Genomic DNA, 21,110 nt, shown 5'->3' on the forward strand with positions numbered 1-21,110 from the left:
AGGATGGAGGAAAGGAGGCGTCTGAGCAAGACGTTGGCCAAACGTGTGGAAGGCTGTTGATTATTTGAGAAGGAATTGTGCCCCACAGCCACGCCGGGTGTCGCTTGTGATTTTGACAGTGGATTCAGCGTGGTTGCAGAGCCAAAAACCTAACTGGAGAAGTGCAAGCCTGGATTTGGGAGGCAAATACACGTTCATAGACTTTGGGCAGGAGAGTTCAAGATATGTCAGTGTTTTTTGTTGTTTCGAGGAGATTTTTTTTAACGCAGAGAAGGTTTACTGTGCAACTATTGTTTGTACTCACTTGACAAAGGTGAAAGAAAATAACATATAAAGGAACCTATCAAAATGTATTTAACTGTTTGAAAAGTATGTATTTATGTCAGCAATTAATATCGTTCTGCGTGATTTAAAAATAAATCTGATCCACACAAATACGTACTTCGAAGTCTGTCTCTGGAGAAGCTGAGGAAAACTTAGCAGCAACTCGCCTGTTTACTGACTGCTCCGAGAGTTCCCTTCCGGGTAACCGCTGACATTTAGTTCCGGGTCTCTAGCAATATGGCGGGTTCTGTTCAATAGTCGCGGCGTTTGTCCAACGAGTGGGAAACAGCAATATCGAAGTGAAGCCGCTGGGGGAAAAAAAATCGCGGTCCTTGGCTATGGAGCGAGAACAACCTTTTCGCTGACGGCCGGAGAACGGGGGAGGTTTCAGCGCTCAGTCGGGGCCGGTGGGATTTGGGCTGTGAGCTGAAAATGGCCCCGGTTCAGGTAGAGAGTTCGCAGCTGGTGTCTGCGGGCGGCCCGACCTCTGCCCCGGCCGCTGCAGTCACGGCAGCCGTGGCCGCCAGCCCCGGCGTCCGTCTCAGCATGTTGATCGACTTCCTATTACAGAGGACCTACCATGAGATTACGGTGCTGGCTGACCTGTAAGTAGGAATCGTAACCCGGGGAAATCCAGGATGAGTTGACTCCCTCCATCTACTTTGCACTCACTTTCCCAGTCCACTTGTTAAACCTCGGTTCAATCATTATAATTTAGAAATCAACTTTATAATTTGAATGTAACTATCCCTTTTATATTCGCCTATTGATACTGTGCACTTTTTAATGTCTAATACCCGAAAGCACTGTTCACCATCTCTTGTAGCCTTAGTTTGCTAGTTAGGTACTCTGTAATATTTCTAAGCTGTACATTTATGAAAATTAGCAGAATATTTGCACTAAATAATATTTGCTACAATTGATTTTCCTTAAGCAGATGGGAAATGGAGGGTGAAATACTACATTTCAAATTTATCTTCAGATTTCCAAAAGTAGTATGTTTTCTCTTCTCTTTGCTCAGTTATGTTTCTGCATGGGCTAGTTGTCTATAAGTAACTTTCCGAAATGGATATCCAGCAGGGAGTCTTAACGTTTGCGTTTCAACATGCTCATTGCGAGCAGGGGATTATGGCTAACTTTATCGCACTCTTGTTTGGCAGGTCTACATACCAGAAATTCAGCAGGAATTTTCTACTCATTATCCAATGTAATTTACTTGCCTGAGATTGGCACATTCAATAGCGACTGCGATTGAATCTGAGATCTTTCCTCTCCATTAATGGCTGAGCAAATTGGGGGATTCCTTGAGCTATTTGTTATATGCAAGGAAGTTATGGTGAACCTTTTATAAAACCCTGGTTTTGCCTCAGCTGGAGTATTGTGTCTAAATCTGGTACCACACTCTTTAGGATGGATGTGAAGGGCCTTCAGTTTTATGGGTGGATTTGAGAAGCTGGTATCATTCTCCTTATTGAAGAGTAGTTTGAAAGACTTGATACAGGTGTTCAAAATCATGAGTCTGGGCAAAAGTTGTTAGGGAGAAACTGTTGCTAATTTAGCAGTGCTACTTTATGGATGTAGTTCTGATGTATTGTAATTGTATTTACAACAGATTTCATAGACCATGTTTTGTAGATCGCCCACTGCTTGTTTAAATTCAATTTTTTTTAATGTAGTTTTTTACAAATCTGTATCAAAACAGGTTACAGCAAATAAACACCCCGGGAAATGTACTTCGCAACAATCAACAATACAGTTTGTACAACTTTTCCCCCTTTTTCACCCCCTGCCCGGGTGACAAACAGCTCCTCAAATTTCAGCTCCTCAAACACAGTCACAAACATACCCCACTTTTTCTCAAACCCCTCTGCAGAGCCCCTTAACTCATACTTTATCTTCTCCAACCGCAGGACCGAACAGGTCACCCAACCAAGCTGCTACCCATGGTGCTGATGCCAATGCCATTCCAGTAAAATTCGCTGCTGGGCAATCAGAGAGGCGAAGGGCACAACATCGGCCTTCTTCCTCTCCATGAGCTGTGGCTTCTCTGAAACCCCAAATATCGCCACAAAGGGTCCACCTCCTCCCCCACTATCCTGGCTAGGACCGCGAACACTCCCGCTCAGAATCTCTCCAATTCTTCACACCCCCAGACCATGTGCATGTGATTCGCTGGACCCTGCCCGCACCTCTCACTGTCACCCCCCTGGAAGAACCCACTCATTCTTGCCCGAATCACATGTACACTGTGTACTAACTTAAACTGTATCAAGCTCATCCTTGTGCACGAGGAGGTCCCGTTTACCCTATGCAGTGCCTCACTCCATACTCCCCAATTGATCTTCCCTTCCCATTTCTCCTTGATCTTCACCACCTGTTCACCATTTACATTCAATTTGGATAACTTTTTACATTGCAAACCTGAAAGTTTGTCTCAAAGTAAAATGTGTCATCTGACTTGACTTGGAGCTTATGTACTGGTCGTACTGTATTGTCATGTTTATGTCTGTGTTGATGCTATTTTCGCAAGGCCCTAACTGAAATTGCTCACTGTTAGAATGCATCTTCAATGTACTCTCCAATTCTATTTACAAGTTGTCCGTAAAGCTACCCTGAGCCAATTGTTTTCCTATTGTAATTTGTATTTAGTGATTTTCACTTATGCAGCATCAACTATTTAGATAGCAACCTAATTTTTAAAAAAACTATATCAGATAGGTGACAATAAATCATTCAGTTGAAAAATTGAAGTCACACTGCTCATTAATAAAATCGCTTTCCTGAGTTAACAACATCCTTGAGAGAGACCGTATTGCGATGATTGGTCATGACTTGAACTTGTTTAATTTATTCTGGTAGCATTGCCAAAAGCCTTGTGTAAGATTATATTTAAAAACAAATTAAGCTTGTACTGATGAGCTGCTGGTGGCATAAATATATTGATACATCATGGTTTCTTTGAATTTCATTCATGACCAGTTTAAAACATCACTGTCTACAATTTTGTGTTTATGATGAACAGATCTTTGATACAAGATGCAATTTGTGATTATTTATCACTCATTTCAGAGTTTTGTAATAGCAGACAATAAAAATTATTGTTGTTTTAGGGAAACATTTCTATGAGAGGTCCAAACGTGCTTTGGCTATTATGCTGGTGTTCTTCGGGAAAGCTCCCAAAAATCTGTCTTCAATTTTGTCTTTGGGTACCCCCTAAATTGTCTTTTGTTAATGGGGAATTTTGCCCCCGTGATAAAATTCTCCACAATGTTCTTTTGCACAAAGAGTAATAACTGTAGTTTGGCACTGTTATGAATAAACTGTGTAGCTGAAATATACAGTTTTCATCGACAAAATGAAAACATTTGCAGAGCTTTCACTTTCATTAGTAAGTAACTGCTCTTTTTTTTCAGGTTACCTCGAAAAACTGATATGGAACGGTAAGTGACTTTTCAGGTTGATTTTTTTCACGCATTTAGTGTCATTTTAAAACAAATGCTGCTTTTGTATTTAAAAAGAAATAGGGACACTAGACAATGATTAAAAAGTTGTGAAAATGTGCCTCCAGATTCTACATTAGTTTAAAATGGTTGACTCTTAATGCCATCTAAAATGGCCCAGCAAGTCACTCAATTCAGGGGCAATTAGGGATGGGCAACAAATGCTGGCCTACCAGTGACTTCCACATCCCCAAAAAAATACAAGAAAGTGATCTTGTTGTCAGTTTAAATAAAATCCAATTTTTTTTTTTCCAATTAAGGGGAAATTTAGCATGGCCAATCCACCTAGCCTGCACATCTTTGGGTTGTGGGGTGAAACCCACGCAAACACAGGGAGAATGGTGACCCAGGGCCGGGATCGAATCTGGGACCACAGCAGCATGAGGCCGCAGTGTTAACCACTGCGCCACCGTGCTGCCTGACCAGTTGTATTTTATAACTGAACTCAGAATTTACTTGCAAGCAACAAAGTACTGTCCCAATGTGGGATTATCACTGCAGGGCGTAAGATACTGGATAGGAGGAAGATGGAATTTAATTGTTTGTGATCCGAGGTGACATCCTACTGTGCCAAGAATAAAACACAAGGATTTCCCCAGTGACCCAGTCAATTAGTTGTTAAGCCCAGGTTAATTGGTGATGTTGTTCAGTTATCTAATCTCAGCAGGGTTGGCAAGTAGGAGCTCTTCAATTGACTTCACAATTCTTGGGTTAGAGAGGGGAAAATCAGCGTTTCTACTCCTCTCCTCACCTTTGTCGCACTGGCAGGTAAAAGAACATAAGAACTAGGAGCAGGAGTAGGCCAACTGGCCCTTCGAGTCTGCTCTGCCATTCAATGAGATCATGGCTGATCTTTTGTGGACTCTGCTCCACTTTCCTGCCTGAACACCATTACCCTTTATTCCTTTATTCTTCAAAAAACTATCGACCTTCACCTGAAAACATTTAATGAAGGAGCCTCAATTGCTTCACTGGGCAGGGAATTCCATCGATGAATGGTGGTAAGGAAGGACAGAAACAAGGGTGTGATTTTTCTCCCTGCTCTCCCAAGCATCTTGCCTTTGCTCAAAATACTTGGCAATATTCATTGCTGAAACAATAAACAATGATATGAGTGCTTGGGCAAAGTATTGGAGTGTACTGGCATCCATAGACCTGCATGCCTTCAGGAGTGATTGAAAAATAATTGGCATATAACATGAAACATCCGCAGGCCCATAGAGTAAATTTAAATTACATATCTGCTTTCAATCAATGCTGCTTTTGAGACTGTGCAGCTTACTGCAAGTCTCCAATAACAGAGACATTGTCCTGTAACATTATAACATGAGCTGAATTATGAATACTAACAAAAATCTGTTTAGCACACTGGACTAAATCGCTGGCTTTGAAAGCTGACCAAGGCAGGCCAGCAGCACGGTTCGATTCCCGTAACAGCCTAAATTCCCGTAACAGGCGCCGGAATGTGGCGACTAGCGGCTTTTCACAGTAACTTCATTGAAGTCTACTCGTGACAATAAGCGATGTTCATTTCATTTCATTTTCAAATCACAGTGTCGCAGCTCTTTTGATCTCATTATCAAATAATTAATTTGAACCTCAAATGCAGCATGTTGTGAAAGCCTCTCTCTTGCTGGAATAATTCAGTAACTGTTCTCCTAGACATAGAATTTACAGTTCAGAAGGAGGCCATTCAGGCCATCGAATCTGCACAGGCCCTTGGAAAAGAGCACCCTACTTAAGCCCTGCGCCTCCACCCTATCCCCGTAACCCAGTAACACCACCGAACCTTTTTGGACACTTGAGGGCAATTTAGAATGGCCAATACACCTAACCTGCACAACATTGTACTGTGGGAGGAAACCGGAGCACCCAGATGAAACCTACGCACACACGGGGAAGAACGTGCAGACTCCATACAGACAGTCACCCAAGCAGGGAATTGAACCTGGGACCCTGGAGCTGTAAAGTACTGTGCTAACCACTATGCTACCGTGCTGCCGTTCACATGGCAATCTGCTGTCTATTTGGATTCTGACCTTGACCATGCATATTTAAGGAAACCCATATGGATTGATGTAATTGCTGAAATGACCGAGAACAACTGCTGGAAATAACATGCAATTTTCTTTGTCATCCTCCTATATGCACTCACTGATTATCTCTTTGCCAATTGGTTACCTCTGGTCAATATATCTATTCGTCCTTTCTGCAAAATACACCTTCTTAGTGATCTTTCTCTGAATAAGATGCTCTATATAGGACGTGTGAATTGGAGACTTATGACAAGCCAGTTTTGTTGCTCTTGAGGTTATTGAATCACCCATGTGGACTGGAATCCAGTGCAAAACATAAGTCTGAAACATTTGCTACAATCATCAACATGAAGCGGACGATTCATCTCTACCTCCGGAGACCCCCAGTATCACAGATCCCAATCTTCAACCAATTCAATTCACTCCACATATCAAGAAATGGCTGAAGGCACTGGATACTGCTATGGGCCCTGACGATATTCCAGCAATCGTACTAAAAACCTGTGCTCCAGAACTTGCCACACCCCTAGCCAAGCTGTTCCAGTACAGTTATAAAATTGGCATCTACCCAGTAATGTGAAAAATTGCCAAGGTATGTCCTGTGAATTAAAAAGTAGGACAAATACAACCTGCCCAATGACTCCACATCAGTGTGCTCTTAATCATCAATAAAGTGATGGATATGGTCATTAACGGTGCTATTAAGCGGCACTTGGCAATAACCTGCTCACTGATGTTCAGTTTGGGTTCCACCAGGGCCACTCAACTCGTGAACTCAGTGAAAAGCCCCGAAAGATTATAGAAATAGCTGAAGTCTGTTGCAGTATTCAAATGCTTTAAATCAATGTGTGGTGTTACAGAATGATGAGATGCTTATCTTGTAACTTTATATGGAGAGGCATGGAGTGGTGGCCATCCAATGCTCCACAAAGAGTAACTACCAGGATTACTTTTCATTTGCCGTTTGAGAGTATTTGATGTATAGTAGCAAGTTGTTTAACTGTTGGAACTGAATGTACTTAGAAATAAACAGTTGTTTGAAAATCCAGAAAGGGATATGGCAAATTATTTTTATACTTGTCTTAATGCTCATTTTTGAAAGTGTTGAAATTTGAAAAAAACATACAAACATATTTTCTTTTCACAGGAAAATTGAAATTGTTCAGTTTGCCAGTCGAACACGTCAACTCTTTGTTCGTCTGCTAGCATTGGTAAAATGGGCAAGTAATGCTGGAAAGGTGGAAAAATGTGCGGTAAGAGTGCTGAGATACAATGATTTATGACTAAATGGATGTTTACCCAAAAGAAGGGAGTATCAGATATGGCACTTTTTAAAAAAAAAAAATTAGTTTCTTGTGCCTGGAATTGCGCAGTGTGTTTTTGTTCAATGAGTACCACATGTAGAAGTTTACCATCTCTGAATATAGAAACTGAGTTTTTGTTAGGCAATATACTGTCTCTTAAAACAGAAATTTAAAGACCCAGACTTGAGCACCCCAAAGTTTGCATATAGGTCATGTTAAACGTAACCAACGTTGCTTACCAGTACAGAACTTTGCTAAGCTACCTACTGAAAGACCACCTTAACCACTAATTCATTGGCTTACAGGATTCGTGCGCTGAGTGGAAAGAATTCTAGCTGCCAACAAAACTACTGATTACTGAGGCGGATTGCTTGATCAATGGTCTAAATTGCTTTGGAGTAACATGGAATTGCTTGGCTCAGATATTGGTAAACAGTTTCTGATCTCCAGGATGACAGACCTGAACTCATTCCCCAACCCACCGACCGACCTCACATAAGGATTCCATTGTAATTGCCCAGGAAGTTCAAACTTCCATTGGGCAATTACCCTGCATGGGGAACCATGCAATTCTCCGATTTAAATGTCAGTCTTTGGATGGTTCTGACAGTGTTGCAGACACAATTAACCAGGAAAAATTAGAACAATTAAAACCACTTTGATTCTCTGTGTAACTATAATACTGACCACACACACACACACACTAAATTACCACCCTCCCCCCTTGTGCACTTGTTTTCTCCCCAGCTTCTCAGTGGCTGGATGTTTAAACCTACCTATCTGTTTTGCCACGGCTAGTGCCATAAAAATGGGGGCATGTCTTCCTTTGTCCCAACACTTGGCTGTGGCACTTGACTGAGACCTCAGGACCTTGCTGCATTGCACTTTTCTCAGTGGTCTCGAGTCCGTGTTGGGTGAGAATGATGCTGCTGCATTTTAGTGTAAGTAGAAAGGAGCAGAGTGGCAATCTGACTATGATTATTACTCTATGATGACCCATTGAACCTGATATAATGGGTTGATTTGACGTCAAACTTTACCCGTTCTGCCAACTTTGAGATTGCTCACATTCTGAGAAGCCAAATTCCTTTTCTCACTTGCCCTCCAGAAGGTTTGTCTTTGGTTTGTTTCAAATTGGGTGATTTAAAAAAAAAAAAAATTTAGAGTACCCAATTCAATTTTTCCAATTAAGGGGCAATTTAGCGTGGCCAATCCAAACCTGCACATTTTCTGAACATAATGCAACACAAATCAGTGACATTGCAAAACTGGCCAACTACTCAAAGACATGGTGCCTTTAGCCCAGCAGCTAAACCATCTTGGGTGTATTCCACCTCCACATTGAAGACAACCTCTAACAAAACTCAGCGGACGACCCTGAGAGCTCATTTGGTCACCGCAGAGTTATTGCCTGGCTTGGTGACTATTGCACATGCTAAAAAAAAAGTTGGTTTGCCACACTTGCTGATATTCTCATGCCGATAAACTTCTCAAGTGTGACGATGAACAACAGAGCTCATGTTTGATTTGAGACTACAACATTTCAGAAGAAGCCATGTGGAGCAGCTTGCCATATATCACCAACCGGAATATTGCGTTTTTGCAATCTGGGGATGTCCCAAAGTCAATTTAGTACTTTTGAAGTGTAGTCAGTGTTGTAATGTATGCCTGTGGCAGCTGTGAGCTCCCACAAACAGCAATGTGATAATGACCAGATAATCTGTTTTAGTAATATTGATGAAGGGAAAATATTGGCCAAGACCCGAGAGATAACTCCCTTCTAACAAGAGTTCAGGGTAGTATAGTAACAGGTTAATTTAGGATAGAAACATTCCTTGCAGTAATTTATTATTTGTGTATTCAGCTCCCCTAATAACTTGATCCTGGGTGTAACAGCAAATAGATGAATGGAGATTTCTGTTGTATGCTAGAGTTGAAAACTCAATGTTTGGATGTAAATTCTGTATGTCACAAGTTAATGTCCATTGAAACTTACATTGTCCTTTAATAACAGCCAAGAGACCATTGCTAACCTTGGAGTGATCCCCCCCAAAATTGTCTCAATCTTTGCATCGGGATCCGGTTTCTCAGCTGGTAACGGCTCATTTGAGTCATGTTACAGCTTCAAACTCCAGGAATTGAATGCAGAATTTTGGCTGCATTGTTGTCCAAGCGATGCGTTGTCCACGGTGCCATCTTTCAACTGAGATATTAAACTGATACTTAAGATCACATTGCACTTTGGGGGGAAAAAAAGGGAGATCATCCTGTTTCAGTGAAAATTTATCCTTCAAATGGTGGTAGAAATAACCAGCTCAGTGATCATTTAATTAGACATAGATATAGAACATACAGTGCAGAAGGAGGCCATTAGGCCCATAATGTCTACACCGACCCACTTAAGCCCTCATTTCCACCGTATCCCCCTAACTCAATAACTCCTCCTAAGCTTTTTGGACACTAAGGGCAATTCAGCATGGCCAATCCACCTAACCTGCACATCTTTGGACTGTGGGAGGAAACTGGAGTACCGGGGGAACTTGCAGACTCCGCACAGACAGTGACCCAGCAGGGAATCGAACCTGGGACCCTGGTGCTATGAAGCCACAGTGCTAACCGCTATGCTACCATGCTGCTCTCAATTGATTGCTGTTGTGGAACCTTGCTGTTTAAGAATTAGTTGTGACATTTACTTGCATAACAATGACAGGCAAATCAAAAGTCATTAATCCATGTAAATTAACAATTCTAAATGTAGTACAGTGGTTAGCACTGTTGCTTCACAATGCCAGGGTCCCATGTTCGATTTGGGCTAGGGTCACTGTGCAGTCTCCACGTTCTCCCTGTGTCTGCTTGGGTTTCCTCCGGGTGCTCCAGTTTCCTCCCACAAGTCCCGAAAGACGTGCTGTTAGGTAATTTGTACATTCTGAATTCTCTCGCTATGTACCCGAAGAGGCGCCGGAATGTGGCAACTAGGGGCTTTTCACAATAATTTCATTGCAGTGTTAATGTAAGTCTACTTGTGACATAAAAGATTATTATTATTGCTATATAAATATGAGCCTGGGTTTTCACTCCTTGATTTTTGAGAATGCACGTGGGGCCCTTGGTGTTGTCCTCTTCCAGTACTCGCAACCAGTCAGAAAGAAATTGAAAGAGATTTTTGAGCCTCCAATTAAATTTGCTGCTATGGGAAATGATTAATTATTAGAACCATAGAATCCCCACAGTCCAGAATGAGGCAACACAGCCTATGAGTCTGCACAGGCCTTCCGAAAGAGCACCCCGCCCAGGCCCAATCCCCTACGCTACCCCCGCAGCTCCACCTACGGTTTGGACACTAAGGGGTAATTTAGCATGGCCAATCTATCTTACATCTTTGGACTGTGGGAGGAAACCGGAGCATCCGGAGGAACCCCACACAGATACGGGGAGAAAGTGCAGACTCCACACAGACAGTCACTCAAAGTCGGAATCGAACCAGGGTCCCTGGCACTGTGTGGCAGCAGCGCTAACCACTGTGCCACCTTGAATGAAGTTTGTGTATATGAAGTTTTAAATGCCAGAGTCTGACAAATTTCAATTAATATCTTTGTACCATGTTATAGTCTGCTCTGAAAATACTTCTGGTAAAGTGAACACACATTCCATAAACTACTGTCAATTGGGTTTACATGTTTAATCTATTGCAAAAAGTTTAAACATTGAGAGATTTAGAAGCTGTCAAAATTTAAGTCAGTTGTTACCTAAGTTTGGGTGTGGGGATAACAAGTGGAAAAAGTTACTAGGGCACTCTTATTCAAGAGTTTCTGTGTCCGCCAATATTCCTGAAGTTAGCAATTACAGGTCCTAATCACAATGTGACCTGAGATGGCGCAACATTTCTTTCATCCCTGTCTTGAAAATGAAATGAAATGAAAATCGCTTATTGTCACGAGTAGGCTTGAATGAAGTTACTGTGAAAAGCCCCTAGCCACTACATTCCGGCGCCTGTCTGGGGAGGCTGGTAGGGGAATCGAACCGTGCTGCTGGCCTACTTGGTCTGCTTTAAAAGCCAGCGATTTAGCCGAGTGAGCTAAACCAGCCCCTCTTCTGAGAGCCTATATTTCACTTGTTTCGTGCAAGGATATTAGCCAATACATACACTTTGATGTGGACGGTATCTAGTGAATCTTTTCACTCCTCTTCTCTCAAGTTTAAAAGAATTAAGAGATTCAATTTGTTTGGATATCAAAAGATTTTTCAAGTTCCATTCTTACTAAATTCCTTACTGTAGACTACTTTGGCAAACTCAATTAATTATGCTTCCAAGTGACTTCAGACATCATTGGGTTCAATGAGAGCAGCTCCTTATTTCAGATTCTGTGATGCAAATTCATTGCACTGTGCACATTGTCATTAATTCTTGTTCTTTTTTTTTGCATGTAGATGATATCAAATTTCTTGGATCAGCAGGCATTCATCTTTGTGGAAGCTGCTGATCGAATGGCGTCGTTAGCAAGAGATGCTTTGGTTCATGCACGTCTACCAAGCTTTGCAATTCCATTTGCAATTGATGTTCTAACTACAGGGTCGTACCCTCGCCTGCCCACTTGTATTCGGGTGAGCCACTGGCCTACGATCATAAAAAACGGATTGTGACTTATTTATGATAGTAAAGTTCAGGGCAGCATGGTGGCACCATGGGTAGCACTGCTGCCTCACAGCACCGAGGACCTGGATTCGATCCTGGCCTCGGGTCACTGTCCATGTGGAGTTTGCATATTCTCCCCGTGTCTGCATGGGTCTCACCCCCACAACACAAAAGATGTGCTGGGATGTGGATTGGCACGCTAAATTGCCCCTTAATTGGAAAAAAAGAATTGGGTGCCATGAGGCAGCAGTGCTCACTACTGTGCCACCATGCTGCCCCAGCATACTGATTTTTTAAACGTTTATATCGAAGCTTAAATTGTAAATGCTGGAATGTGACTTCTAATTAAATTTTGATCACTTCTGAATTTTGTATTGCTCATATTGCCAATAGGATAAAATCATTCCTCCAAATCCAATAACAAAAAGTGAGAAACAATCCACACTTCATCAGCTTAATCAGATTCTAAGACACAGGCTAGTGACAACAGACCTGCCTCCACAACTGGCAAACCTTACTGTTGGTAAGCATTTTGTACAGATCAATATTAATTATATGGTACATCACCTAAAGCTGCAAGACTCTAAATCCTTCAATGTTTACAAAGTTTTATCTTGTGTTGATGAAATTGCCATTGAAAAATGCAATGTGACCGTCGACATCTCCATGTTGCCATTGGGACTGAATTGCATGCAATTCGCGCTTCCGTTGAGGGCGCTGTTCGGTCAGCGAGTTGGAACATGCAAATGGGCCAGCACCCTGCCAGCTCAAAGTGAAAGCAGTTCCCGGCCCAGCGTTTATTGCAACTGCTGGGGCTGGATTTAGCGCCGAAGAGCATGACAGCTGGAGCTGTGATTAAGCGCTCCATTTAGCATACACTGCAGCTGCGAAGATGGCTCACAGTAGACCTGCCACTCCCGTTCAGGAGTCTGAAGTGGACCTGACGTGCCAATGAGGAGAGGAGGGGCACCCTCTTCTCCAGGGTGGGTCGTAGACTCAAGCCTCCCTCCTGTGCAGTGCCTTGAGGTGGTGGCAGAGTAGCCATCACTGTGAACTACTGGAAAGGGATCCACAAATGGAACCTCACCAGCCTGACGGAGGAAGTTAAAAAGGACCTGCAAAGATGGAACACACTCCCGCTCTCCCTCGCGGGGAGAGTTCAGACGATCAAAATGAACGTACTGCCCAGGTTCCTCTTCCTGTTTAGATCCATTCCGATCTACATCCCCAAGGCCTTTTTCAAAGCGCTGGACAAACTCATCATGGCGTTCGTATGGGGGGGTAAAAATGCTAGGATCCCAAAGAAGGTCTTACAAAAAACAAAAACCAGGGGAGGGCTAGCCCTCCCGAATCTACAATTCTACCACTGGGCAGCAACAGCCGAGCGAGTAAGGGGATGGATCCAGGAGCCAGAAGCTGAGTGGGTGCGTGCGGAGGAGGCCTCCTGCATGGGAACCTCCCTCCGGGCCCTCGCCACGGCAGCACTCCCATCCCCACCCAAAAAACACTCCAGCAGCCCAGTGGTGACAGCCACCCTCCAATCCTGGAACCAACTGCGGCAGCAACTTGGCCTGACCAAAATGTCGAACAGGGCTCCCATCTGCAACAACCATAGGTTCAAACCAGCACTGACCGACGCCACCTTCAAAAGGTGGAGGCAGGACGGGGGGACACTGACAGTCAGGGACCTATACACGGACGACAGGATCGCAACACTGGACGAACTGACAGAGAATTTCAGCTAGCTGGGGGGAACGAGCTACGGTACCTGCAGCTCAAAAACTTCCTACGAAAGGAGACAAGGACGTACCCACAACCGCCACGACAGACACTACTGGAAGACCTACTGGACGCAAGTATCCTAGAGAAAGGGAACTGTAGTGACATGTATGACCGACTGGTAGATAGGGACGACACCGTACTGGACGCAACAAGAAGGAAATGGGAGGACGACCTGGGGATGGAGATAGGGTGGGGACTCTGGAGCGAAGCACTGCATAGGGTCAACTCCACCTCCACGTGCGCAAGGCTCAGCCTGACGCAACTAAAAGTGGTACATAGAGCCCACTTAACAAGAACCCGTATGAGTAGGTTCTTCCCGGAGGTGGAAGACAGATGTGAACGGTGCCAAAGAGGCCCGGCCAACCACGCCCACATGTTCTGGTCTTGCCCCAGACTCGTGGAGTACTGGACAGCCTTCTTCGAGGTTATGTCCAAAGTGGTGGGAGTGAGGGTGGAGCCGTGCCCGATAGTGGCGGTCTTCGGGGTTTCAGAACAGCCAGATCTATTCCTGGGGAGGAGGGCGGACGCCCTTGCCTTTGCCTCCCTGATCGCCCGCCGTAGAATCCTGTTTGGCTGGCGGTCAGCAGCACCGCCCAGAGCTGCGGACTGGCTGTCCGACCTCTCGGAATCTCTCCAAATGGAGAAAATCAAATTTGCCATCCGAGGGTCGGACGACGGCTTCCACAGAACGTGGGAGCCATTCATGCAACTGTTCCGGGACCTATTTGTGGCCAATGTACAAGAGGAAGAATAGTCGGGGGAAGGTAGCGGGAGGGGGGGGGGGCTACAGGTTCGGTACGGGGGTTCGATGGCTAGCTAAGGCCCAAAACCAAACTAAATAAACATGTTGAGGGGGGGGGGGGGGGGGGGGGGGGGGGGGGGGGGGCGCAGTTACTACTACGAAGATGCTTACCTGTAAATATGTATGTTAATTTTTGCGTGTTTGTTTTTTTTTTCTCTCCTAACAATTTGTAATTTGTTCAATATAAAATATGAAAACTGAATAAAAACATTTATAAAAAAAAATCACTGTGAACTCACCAGGAGGAGACAGCTGATGATCCTGTAGGATGGGGGTCACAGTGAGGCTTCTGCCCCGAGAGGAACAGAGAACCAGGGAGGGTTCCAAAGGCCACGGTGCAGGTGTCCTCTGGTTGGAGTGAGCTCCGCTGATCCTCTGCTTCCTCTGCAGTGGGGCAGCGCTTCTAAGAAGACCCAAGACCTCGTGGGGCCCCCAATTAATAAAACAGCTGTAGGATGAGGATGTCCAGAGGGGCAGCCGAGATGGGCTCTCAGATGACCAAAGGCCCCCTGAGCATTCAAAAGACACAGGCAGTACTCAGCAGTGTGAGCAACCAGGAGCATGTAAGAAGCACCAAAGGGGTGCTTTGAAAACACATGCTGCAGCAACGGTGGTCTGAACCAGGCTACCCCGATCCTGAGGGAACACCCCGAGTTCCTCTCTCTCTCTCTCTCTCTCCACGTCTGAATTGGTGCGGGGAAGGGCAGCACGGTGGTTAGCACTGCTGCCTCAGGGCACCGAGGACCAGCGTTTGATCCCGGGCCACTGTCTGTGTGGAGTTTGCACATTCCCCCCATGTCTGCGTGGGCCTCACCGCCACAACCCAAAAAGATGTGCAGGATAGGTGGATTGGCCACGCTAAATTATCCCTTAATTGGGGAAGAAAAAGAATTGGGTACTCTAAATTTATATTTAAAAAAAGAAATTGGCGGGGAGCGCATACCTGATTTGATTCCCCCCAATTGTGCACAATTCTCGGCTCAATCGCGATTCCTGCTTCTGGAGTCACAAAGCAGAGAATCCAGCCCATTGTCTCATGTAAAGATTTTTGGTTGAAGAAAGATCCTATTTTTTTTTTTTTTTTTTAAATAATTTTTATTGAATTTTTCAAAATACAAACATTTTAACCCCCCCTACATTTACATTTAAATTATAACACAACAAAGTCAAACCCCCCTACTTAACAAGAAAAAGAAAAAGAATCCCCCCCCCCCCCCTACCCGCGCATCCCCCCCCCCCCCCCCCCGCCGGCGAACCGACAGTCAGACCAACTTATCATTTCTAGCAGCGTCCTCGGGCAGGCCTTGCCCGTGCCACCGCCGCTACCGTACTTCCTTCGTCGTTTTCCCCCCTCCCCCCCCCTCCCCCCCTCCCGCCCTCCCCTCCCGGGTTGCTGCTGTCATGGCCTCAGTTTCTATCTCTGATCCAAGAGGTCTAGGAAGGGTTGCCATCGCCTGGAAAACCCCTGCACCGACCCTCTCAGGGCGAATTTGATCCTTTCCAATTGGATGAAGTTTGCCATGTCGTTTAACCAGGTGTTAACACTCGGAGGCCTTTCGTCCCTCCACTGAATCAGGATCCTCCTCCGAGCCACCAAGGACGCAAAGGCTAATATTCCAGCCTCCCTCGCCTCCTGTACCCCCGGTTCCACCCCAACCCCGAAGATCGCAAGTCCCCATCCTGGCTTGACCCTGGACCCCACCACTCTCGACACCGTCCCTGCCACCCCCTTCCAGAACTCCTCCAGTGCCGGACATGCCCAAAACATATGTGCATGATTCGCAGGGCTTCCCGAACATCTAATACACCTGTCTTCACCCCCGAAAAACCGACTCATCCTTGTCCCCGTCATGTGGGCTCTATGCAGTACCTTAAATTGAATGAGACTTAGTCGCGCACATGACGACGACGAGTTAACCCTCTCCAGGGCGTCTGCCCATGTCCCGTCCTCTATCTGTTCCCCCAGCTCTAACTCCCACTTATCTTTCAGCTCCTCTACTGGTACCTCCTCCACCTCCTGCATAATCTTATAGATGTCCGAGATCTTCCCCTCCCCGACCCAGACCCCTGATAGCACCCTATCACTCACCCCCCTGTCGGGGAGCGCGGGGAACCCCGCTACCTGTCGTCTGGCAAATGCCTTCACTTGGAGGTACCTGAACGTGTTCCCCGGGGGGAGCCCAAATTTCTCCTCCAGCTCTCCCAGGCTCGCAAACCTCCCCTCTATAAACAAGTCCCTCAGTTGTCTAATACCCGCCCTCTGCCAGCTCTGGAATCCCCCTCCTGTGTTTCCCGGCGCAAATCTGTGGTTCCCTCTTAGTGGTGCCCCTATCAGACCTCCCACTTCCCCCCTGTGTCGCCTCCACTGCCCCCAGATCTTGAGGGTGGCCGCCACCACCGGGCTCGTGGTATACCTCGTGGGAGGGAGCGGCCATGGTGCCGTTACCAGTGCCCCTAAGCTTATGTTGCCGCAGGACGCCCTCTCCATGCGCTTCCAGGCTGCCCCCTCCCCTTCCATCATCCACTTTCGTACCATCGATGTATTTGCCGCCCAGTAATATCCTGAAAGGTTGGGTAACGCCAGCCCTCCACTATCCCTACTCCGCTCCAAAAAGACCCTTCTAACTCTCGGGGTGCCATGTGCCCACACGTACCCCATGATACTACTCGTTACCTTCTTGAAAAAGGCCCTGGGGAGGAAGATGGGCAGACACTGGAACAAAAACAAGAACCTCGGGAGGACCGTCATTTTAACTGACTGCACCCTCCCTGCCAGCGACAGCGGCACCATGTCCCACCTCTTAAACTCCTCCTCCATCTGCTCCACCAGTCTGGAAAAGTTCAACTTGTGTAGGGTCCCCCAGTTCTTTGCCACCTGCACCCCCAAATACCTAAAACTTTTAACTGCTCTTTTGAAGGGGAGCCTCCCAATTCCCTCCCCTTGGTCTCCCGGGTGTATTACCAAGACCTCACTTTTCCCCAGATTTAATTTATATCCCGAAAAGTCCCCGAACTCCGCTAGTATCCCCATTACCTCCGGCATTCCCCCCTCCGGGTCTGCCACATACAACAACAAATCATCCGCATAGAGCGAGACCCGATGTTCCTCCCCTCCCCTTGTCAGTCCTCTCCACCCCCCTGAACCCCTCAGTGCCATCGCCAACGGCTCAATCGCTAATGCAAAGAGTAAGGGAGATAGGGGACATCCCTGCCTAGTACCTCGATGGAGCCCAAAATATTCTGACCTCCTCCCGTTTGTTACCACACTTGCCATCGGAGCTGAATAGAGCAGTTTTACCCACTTGATAAATCCCTCCCCAAACCCAAACCTTTCCAACGTCTCCCACAAGTATTCCCACTCCACCCTGTCAAATGCCTTCTCCGCGTCCAGCGCTACCACTATCTCCGCCTCCCCTTCCACTGCTGGCATCATAATCACATTTAACAATCTCCGAACATTTGTGTTAAGTTGGCGTCCCTTCACGAACCCCGTCTGGTCTTCATGGACTACCCCTGGCACACAGTCCTCTATCCTGGTTGCCAGGACCTTTGCTAACAGCTTGGCATCTACATTTAAGAGGGAGATAGGCCTGTAGGACCCGCACTGGACCGGGTCCTTGTCCCGCTTCAAAATCAAGGAGATCAGGGCCTGCGACATTGTTGGAGGCAGAACCCCCCCCTCGCGCGCCTCATTGAAGGCTCGCACCAGCACTGGACCCACCAAGTCCACAAATTTCCTGTAAAACTCCACCGGGAACCCATCCGGCCCCGGCGCCTTCCCCGCCTGCATCTGGCCTATCCCTTTAATTAGCTCCTGCAGCTCTATCGGCGCCCCCAACCCTTCCACCAGCTCCTCCTGTACCTTTGGGAACCCCAATTTGTCGAGAAAGTTCTTCATTCCCCCTCTCCTCTTCGGCGGTTCAGACCTATACAATTCCCTATAGAAGTCCCTAAAGACCCTATTCACCTCTTGCCCCTTCTGCACTACATCCCCACCCCTCTCTCTCACTCCCCCAATCTCTCTGGCTGCATCTCGCTTACGAAGCTGGTGTGCCAGCATCCTGCTCGCCTTTTCCCCGTACTCATACGCCGCACCCTGCGCCCTTCTCCACTGCATTTCCGCCTTCCTAGTGGTCAGTAGGTCGAACCTGGCCTGCAAGCTACGCCGCTCCCTTAATAGCCCCTCCTCTGGCGCCGCCGCATATTTCCTATCTACTTCTAGGAGCTCCCCCACTAGCCTCTCCCTTTCCTGCCTCTCCTTCCTCTCTCTGTGTGCCCTTATGGAGATCAGCTCTCCTCTAATCACTGCTTTCAAGGCCTCCCAGACCGTCCCCACCTGCACCTCACCTGTGTCATTCGTACCCAGATAGTTCTCAATGCCCGTTCTCACCCTTCTGCACACCTCTTCGTCCGCCAACAGCCCTACATCCAGGCGCCACAACGGGCGTTGGTCCCGCGCCTCCCCCATGTCCACGTCCACCCAATGTGGTGCATGGTCCGATATCGCAATGGCCGAGTACTCCGTGTCCTGCACTCTCGGTATCGGCCCCCTGTTCAATACGAAAAAAATCGATCCTAGAGTACACTCTGTGGACGTGGGAGAAAAAAGAATACTCCCTCGCCCTAGGCCTACCAAATCTCCATGGGTCTACCCCTCCCATCTGCTCCATGAACCCCCTTAACACCTCTGCCGCTGCCGGCCTCCTATTCGTCCTGGAACTCGATCTATCCAGCCCAGGGTCTAACACCGTATTAAAGTCCCCTCCCATGATCAGGCCCCCTGCCTCCAGTCCCGGATGAGGCCCAGCAGGCGCCTCATAAAACCCGCGTCGTCCCAGTTCGGGGCATACACATTTACCAGTACCACACTCTCTCCCTGCAGCCTACCCCTCACCATCACGTACCTGCCCTCCTTGTCTGCCACCACCTCTGCCGCCACAAACGACACTCTCTTTCCCACCAAAATCGCCACCCCCCGGTTCTTGATATCCAAGCCTGAGTGGAACACCTGTCCCACCCACCCCCTTCTCAGGCGGACCTGATCTGCTACCCTCAAATGAGTCTCCTGCAGCATTGCTACATCAGCCTTCAGTCCCTTCAGGTGTGAGAAGACCCTTGATCTTTTGACCGGCCCATTCAGCCCCCTTACGTTCCACGTGATCAATCGGGTCGCAGAGCGACCCGTCCCTACTCCCGGTCGATTAGCCATGTCTTGTCCCTTGCTCGCCCCGGGTCATCCCTTCTTTTCTGACCCGCTTCCCATAGCGATGGCCCCCCCCCCCACCCCCCCCGGCTCTCCCCTTCTCGTCCCTGGTCTTTCTAGCAGCAACCCGGTGTCCCCCCCCAGTCCCCCCCCCTCCCCCCCCCCCCCCCCCCCCCCCCCCTGGCTAGGACCCCTCCTAGCCGCGATGTACCCCACATCGTACTCCCGAGAGTCAGCTGGTCTCCGCTGACCCGGCTGCTCCTGCCACATTCCGACTCCTCCCGGTTCACCCCATCTGCGCCCGTGAAAGATCCCCTTAAAACCCCCGAGAAAGACCCGCATAATCAACCCGCTCCCCCCCGTCCCGTCTCCCCAACTTAACGATATAAATACAAATACCCAATGGCAACTAAATACATAAATACTTAACTACATACTTAAATAACAAAATAATTAACTAACTATCAACTAACCGCGTGCCCAACCATCACCCTCCATCAAACAGTATAAATAACCGCAGATAACCATAACCCGAAAAGAAAAAAAAAGAACCAAAAAACCCCCCCAAGCACCCAAAGAAAAAGGGTAGGAGGGGTAAATAACTAAGGGAAATTGGAAACGGGAAAAAAACACCCCATAAGAAGCCAACGACCCACAATAGAGATTTCAACAGTACAAATATACAGAAACACCCAACAACTCGAAACCTTCAAAATATTCAGAAAAGTCAACCGTTCGAGAAAAAACACCCCAAACACTCCACGAAACTGTTACCCAGTTCCGACCTGGCCTGAAAAAGAAAAGGGCCACTTGCACAATCAAGAGTCCCCCGGCGGCTACGACCGCCGGTGCTCCCAGGTTTTAGTTCGTGTCCAACTTTTCCTCTTGTACAAAGGTCCAGGCCTCCTCTGGGGACTCGAAATAATGATGTTGGTCCTTGTAGGTGACCCACAAGCGCGCCGGTTGCAACATTCCAAATTTGATCTTTTTCGCGTGTAGCACCGCCTTTGTCCGGTTGTACCGGGCCCGCCGCTTTGCCACCTCCGCACTCCAGTCCTGGTACACCCTTACCGTCGAGTTCTGCCACTTGCTGCTTTTCTCCCTTTTAGCCCACCTCAGGACTTTCTCTCGATCACTTAGCCGCTGGAACCGCACCAGCACCGCCCTCGGGGGCTCGTTTGCCCTAGGCCTCCTGGCCATGACCCGGTATGCCTCTTCCAATTCCAGGGGCGCCGGACCGGCCCCTTCCCCCATCAGGGAGCTCAACATCTCCGCCACATATCCCGGGAGATCCGACCCCTCCAGGCCTTCTTCCAGGCCCAGGATCCTCAAATTTTTCCTCCTCATCCGAGTGTCCAGCTCCTCGAAGCGGCTCTGCCACTTCGTGTGGAGTGCCTCGTGCACCTCCACCTTTGCCCCGATGACTGTGGCCTCCTCCTCCCTCGCGGCCATCTCCTGCTGCAGATCTTTAATCGACGCCTCTTGGATCGCCTGGGCTCCCACCAACCTGGTGGCCGTCGCGTTCA

At 47.3% G+C, this 21,110-nt stretch overlaps 1 protein-coding gene across 2 annotated transcripts in view; it reads left to right on the forward strand.

Moving 5' to 3' along the window:
- The first annotated feature begins 535 nt into the window (after window positions 1-535).
- Window positions 536-21,110, forward strand: part of med14 (mediator complex subunit 14) — a 105,109-nt gene continuing 84,534 nt past the window's right edge. The window contains exons 1-5 of one of the 2 annotated variants that reach the window (XM_038802115.1): window positions 536-929; window positions 3,738-3,764; window positions 7,008-7,113; window positions 11,593-11,766; window positions 12,191-12,320. In XM_038802115.1, the coding sequence (XP_038658043.1) occupies window positions 757-929; window positions 3,738-3,764; window positions 7,008-7,113; window positions 11,593-11,766; window positions 12,191-12,320 (610 nt within the window). In that variant the 5' untranslated portion in view covers window positions 536-756. The remainder of the gene's footprint in view (window positions 930-3,737; window positions 3,765-7,007; window positions 7,114-11,592; window positions 11,767-12,190; window positions 12,321-21,110) is intronic. The other variant, XM_038802116.1, reaches the window with a different exon arrangement.

Source organism: Scyliorhinus canicula, chromosome 7, assembly GCF_902713615.1.
Source record: "Scyliorhinus canicula chromosome 7, sScyCan1.1, whole genome shotgun sequence".
Lineage (NCBI taxonomy): Eukaryota > Metazoa > Chordata > Chondrichthyes > Carcharhiniformes > Scyliorhinidae > Scyliorhinus > Scyliorhinus canicula.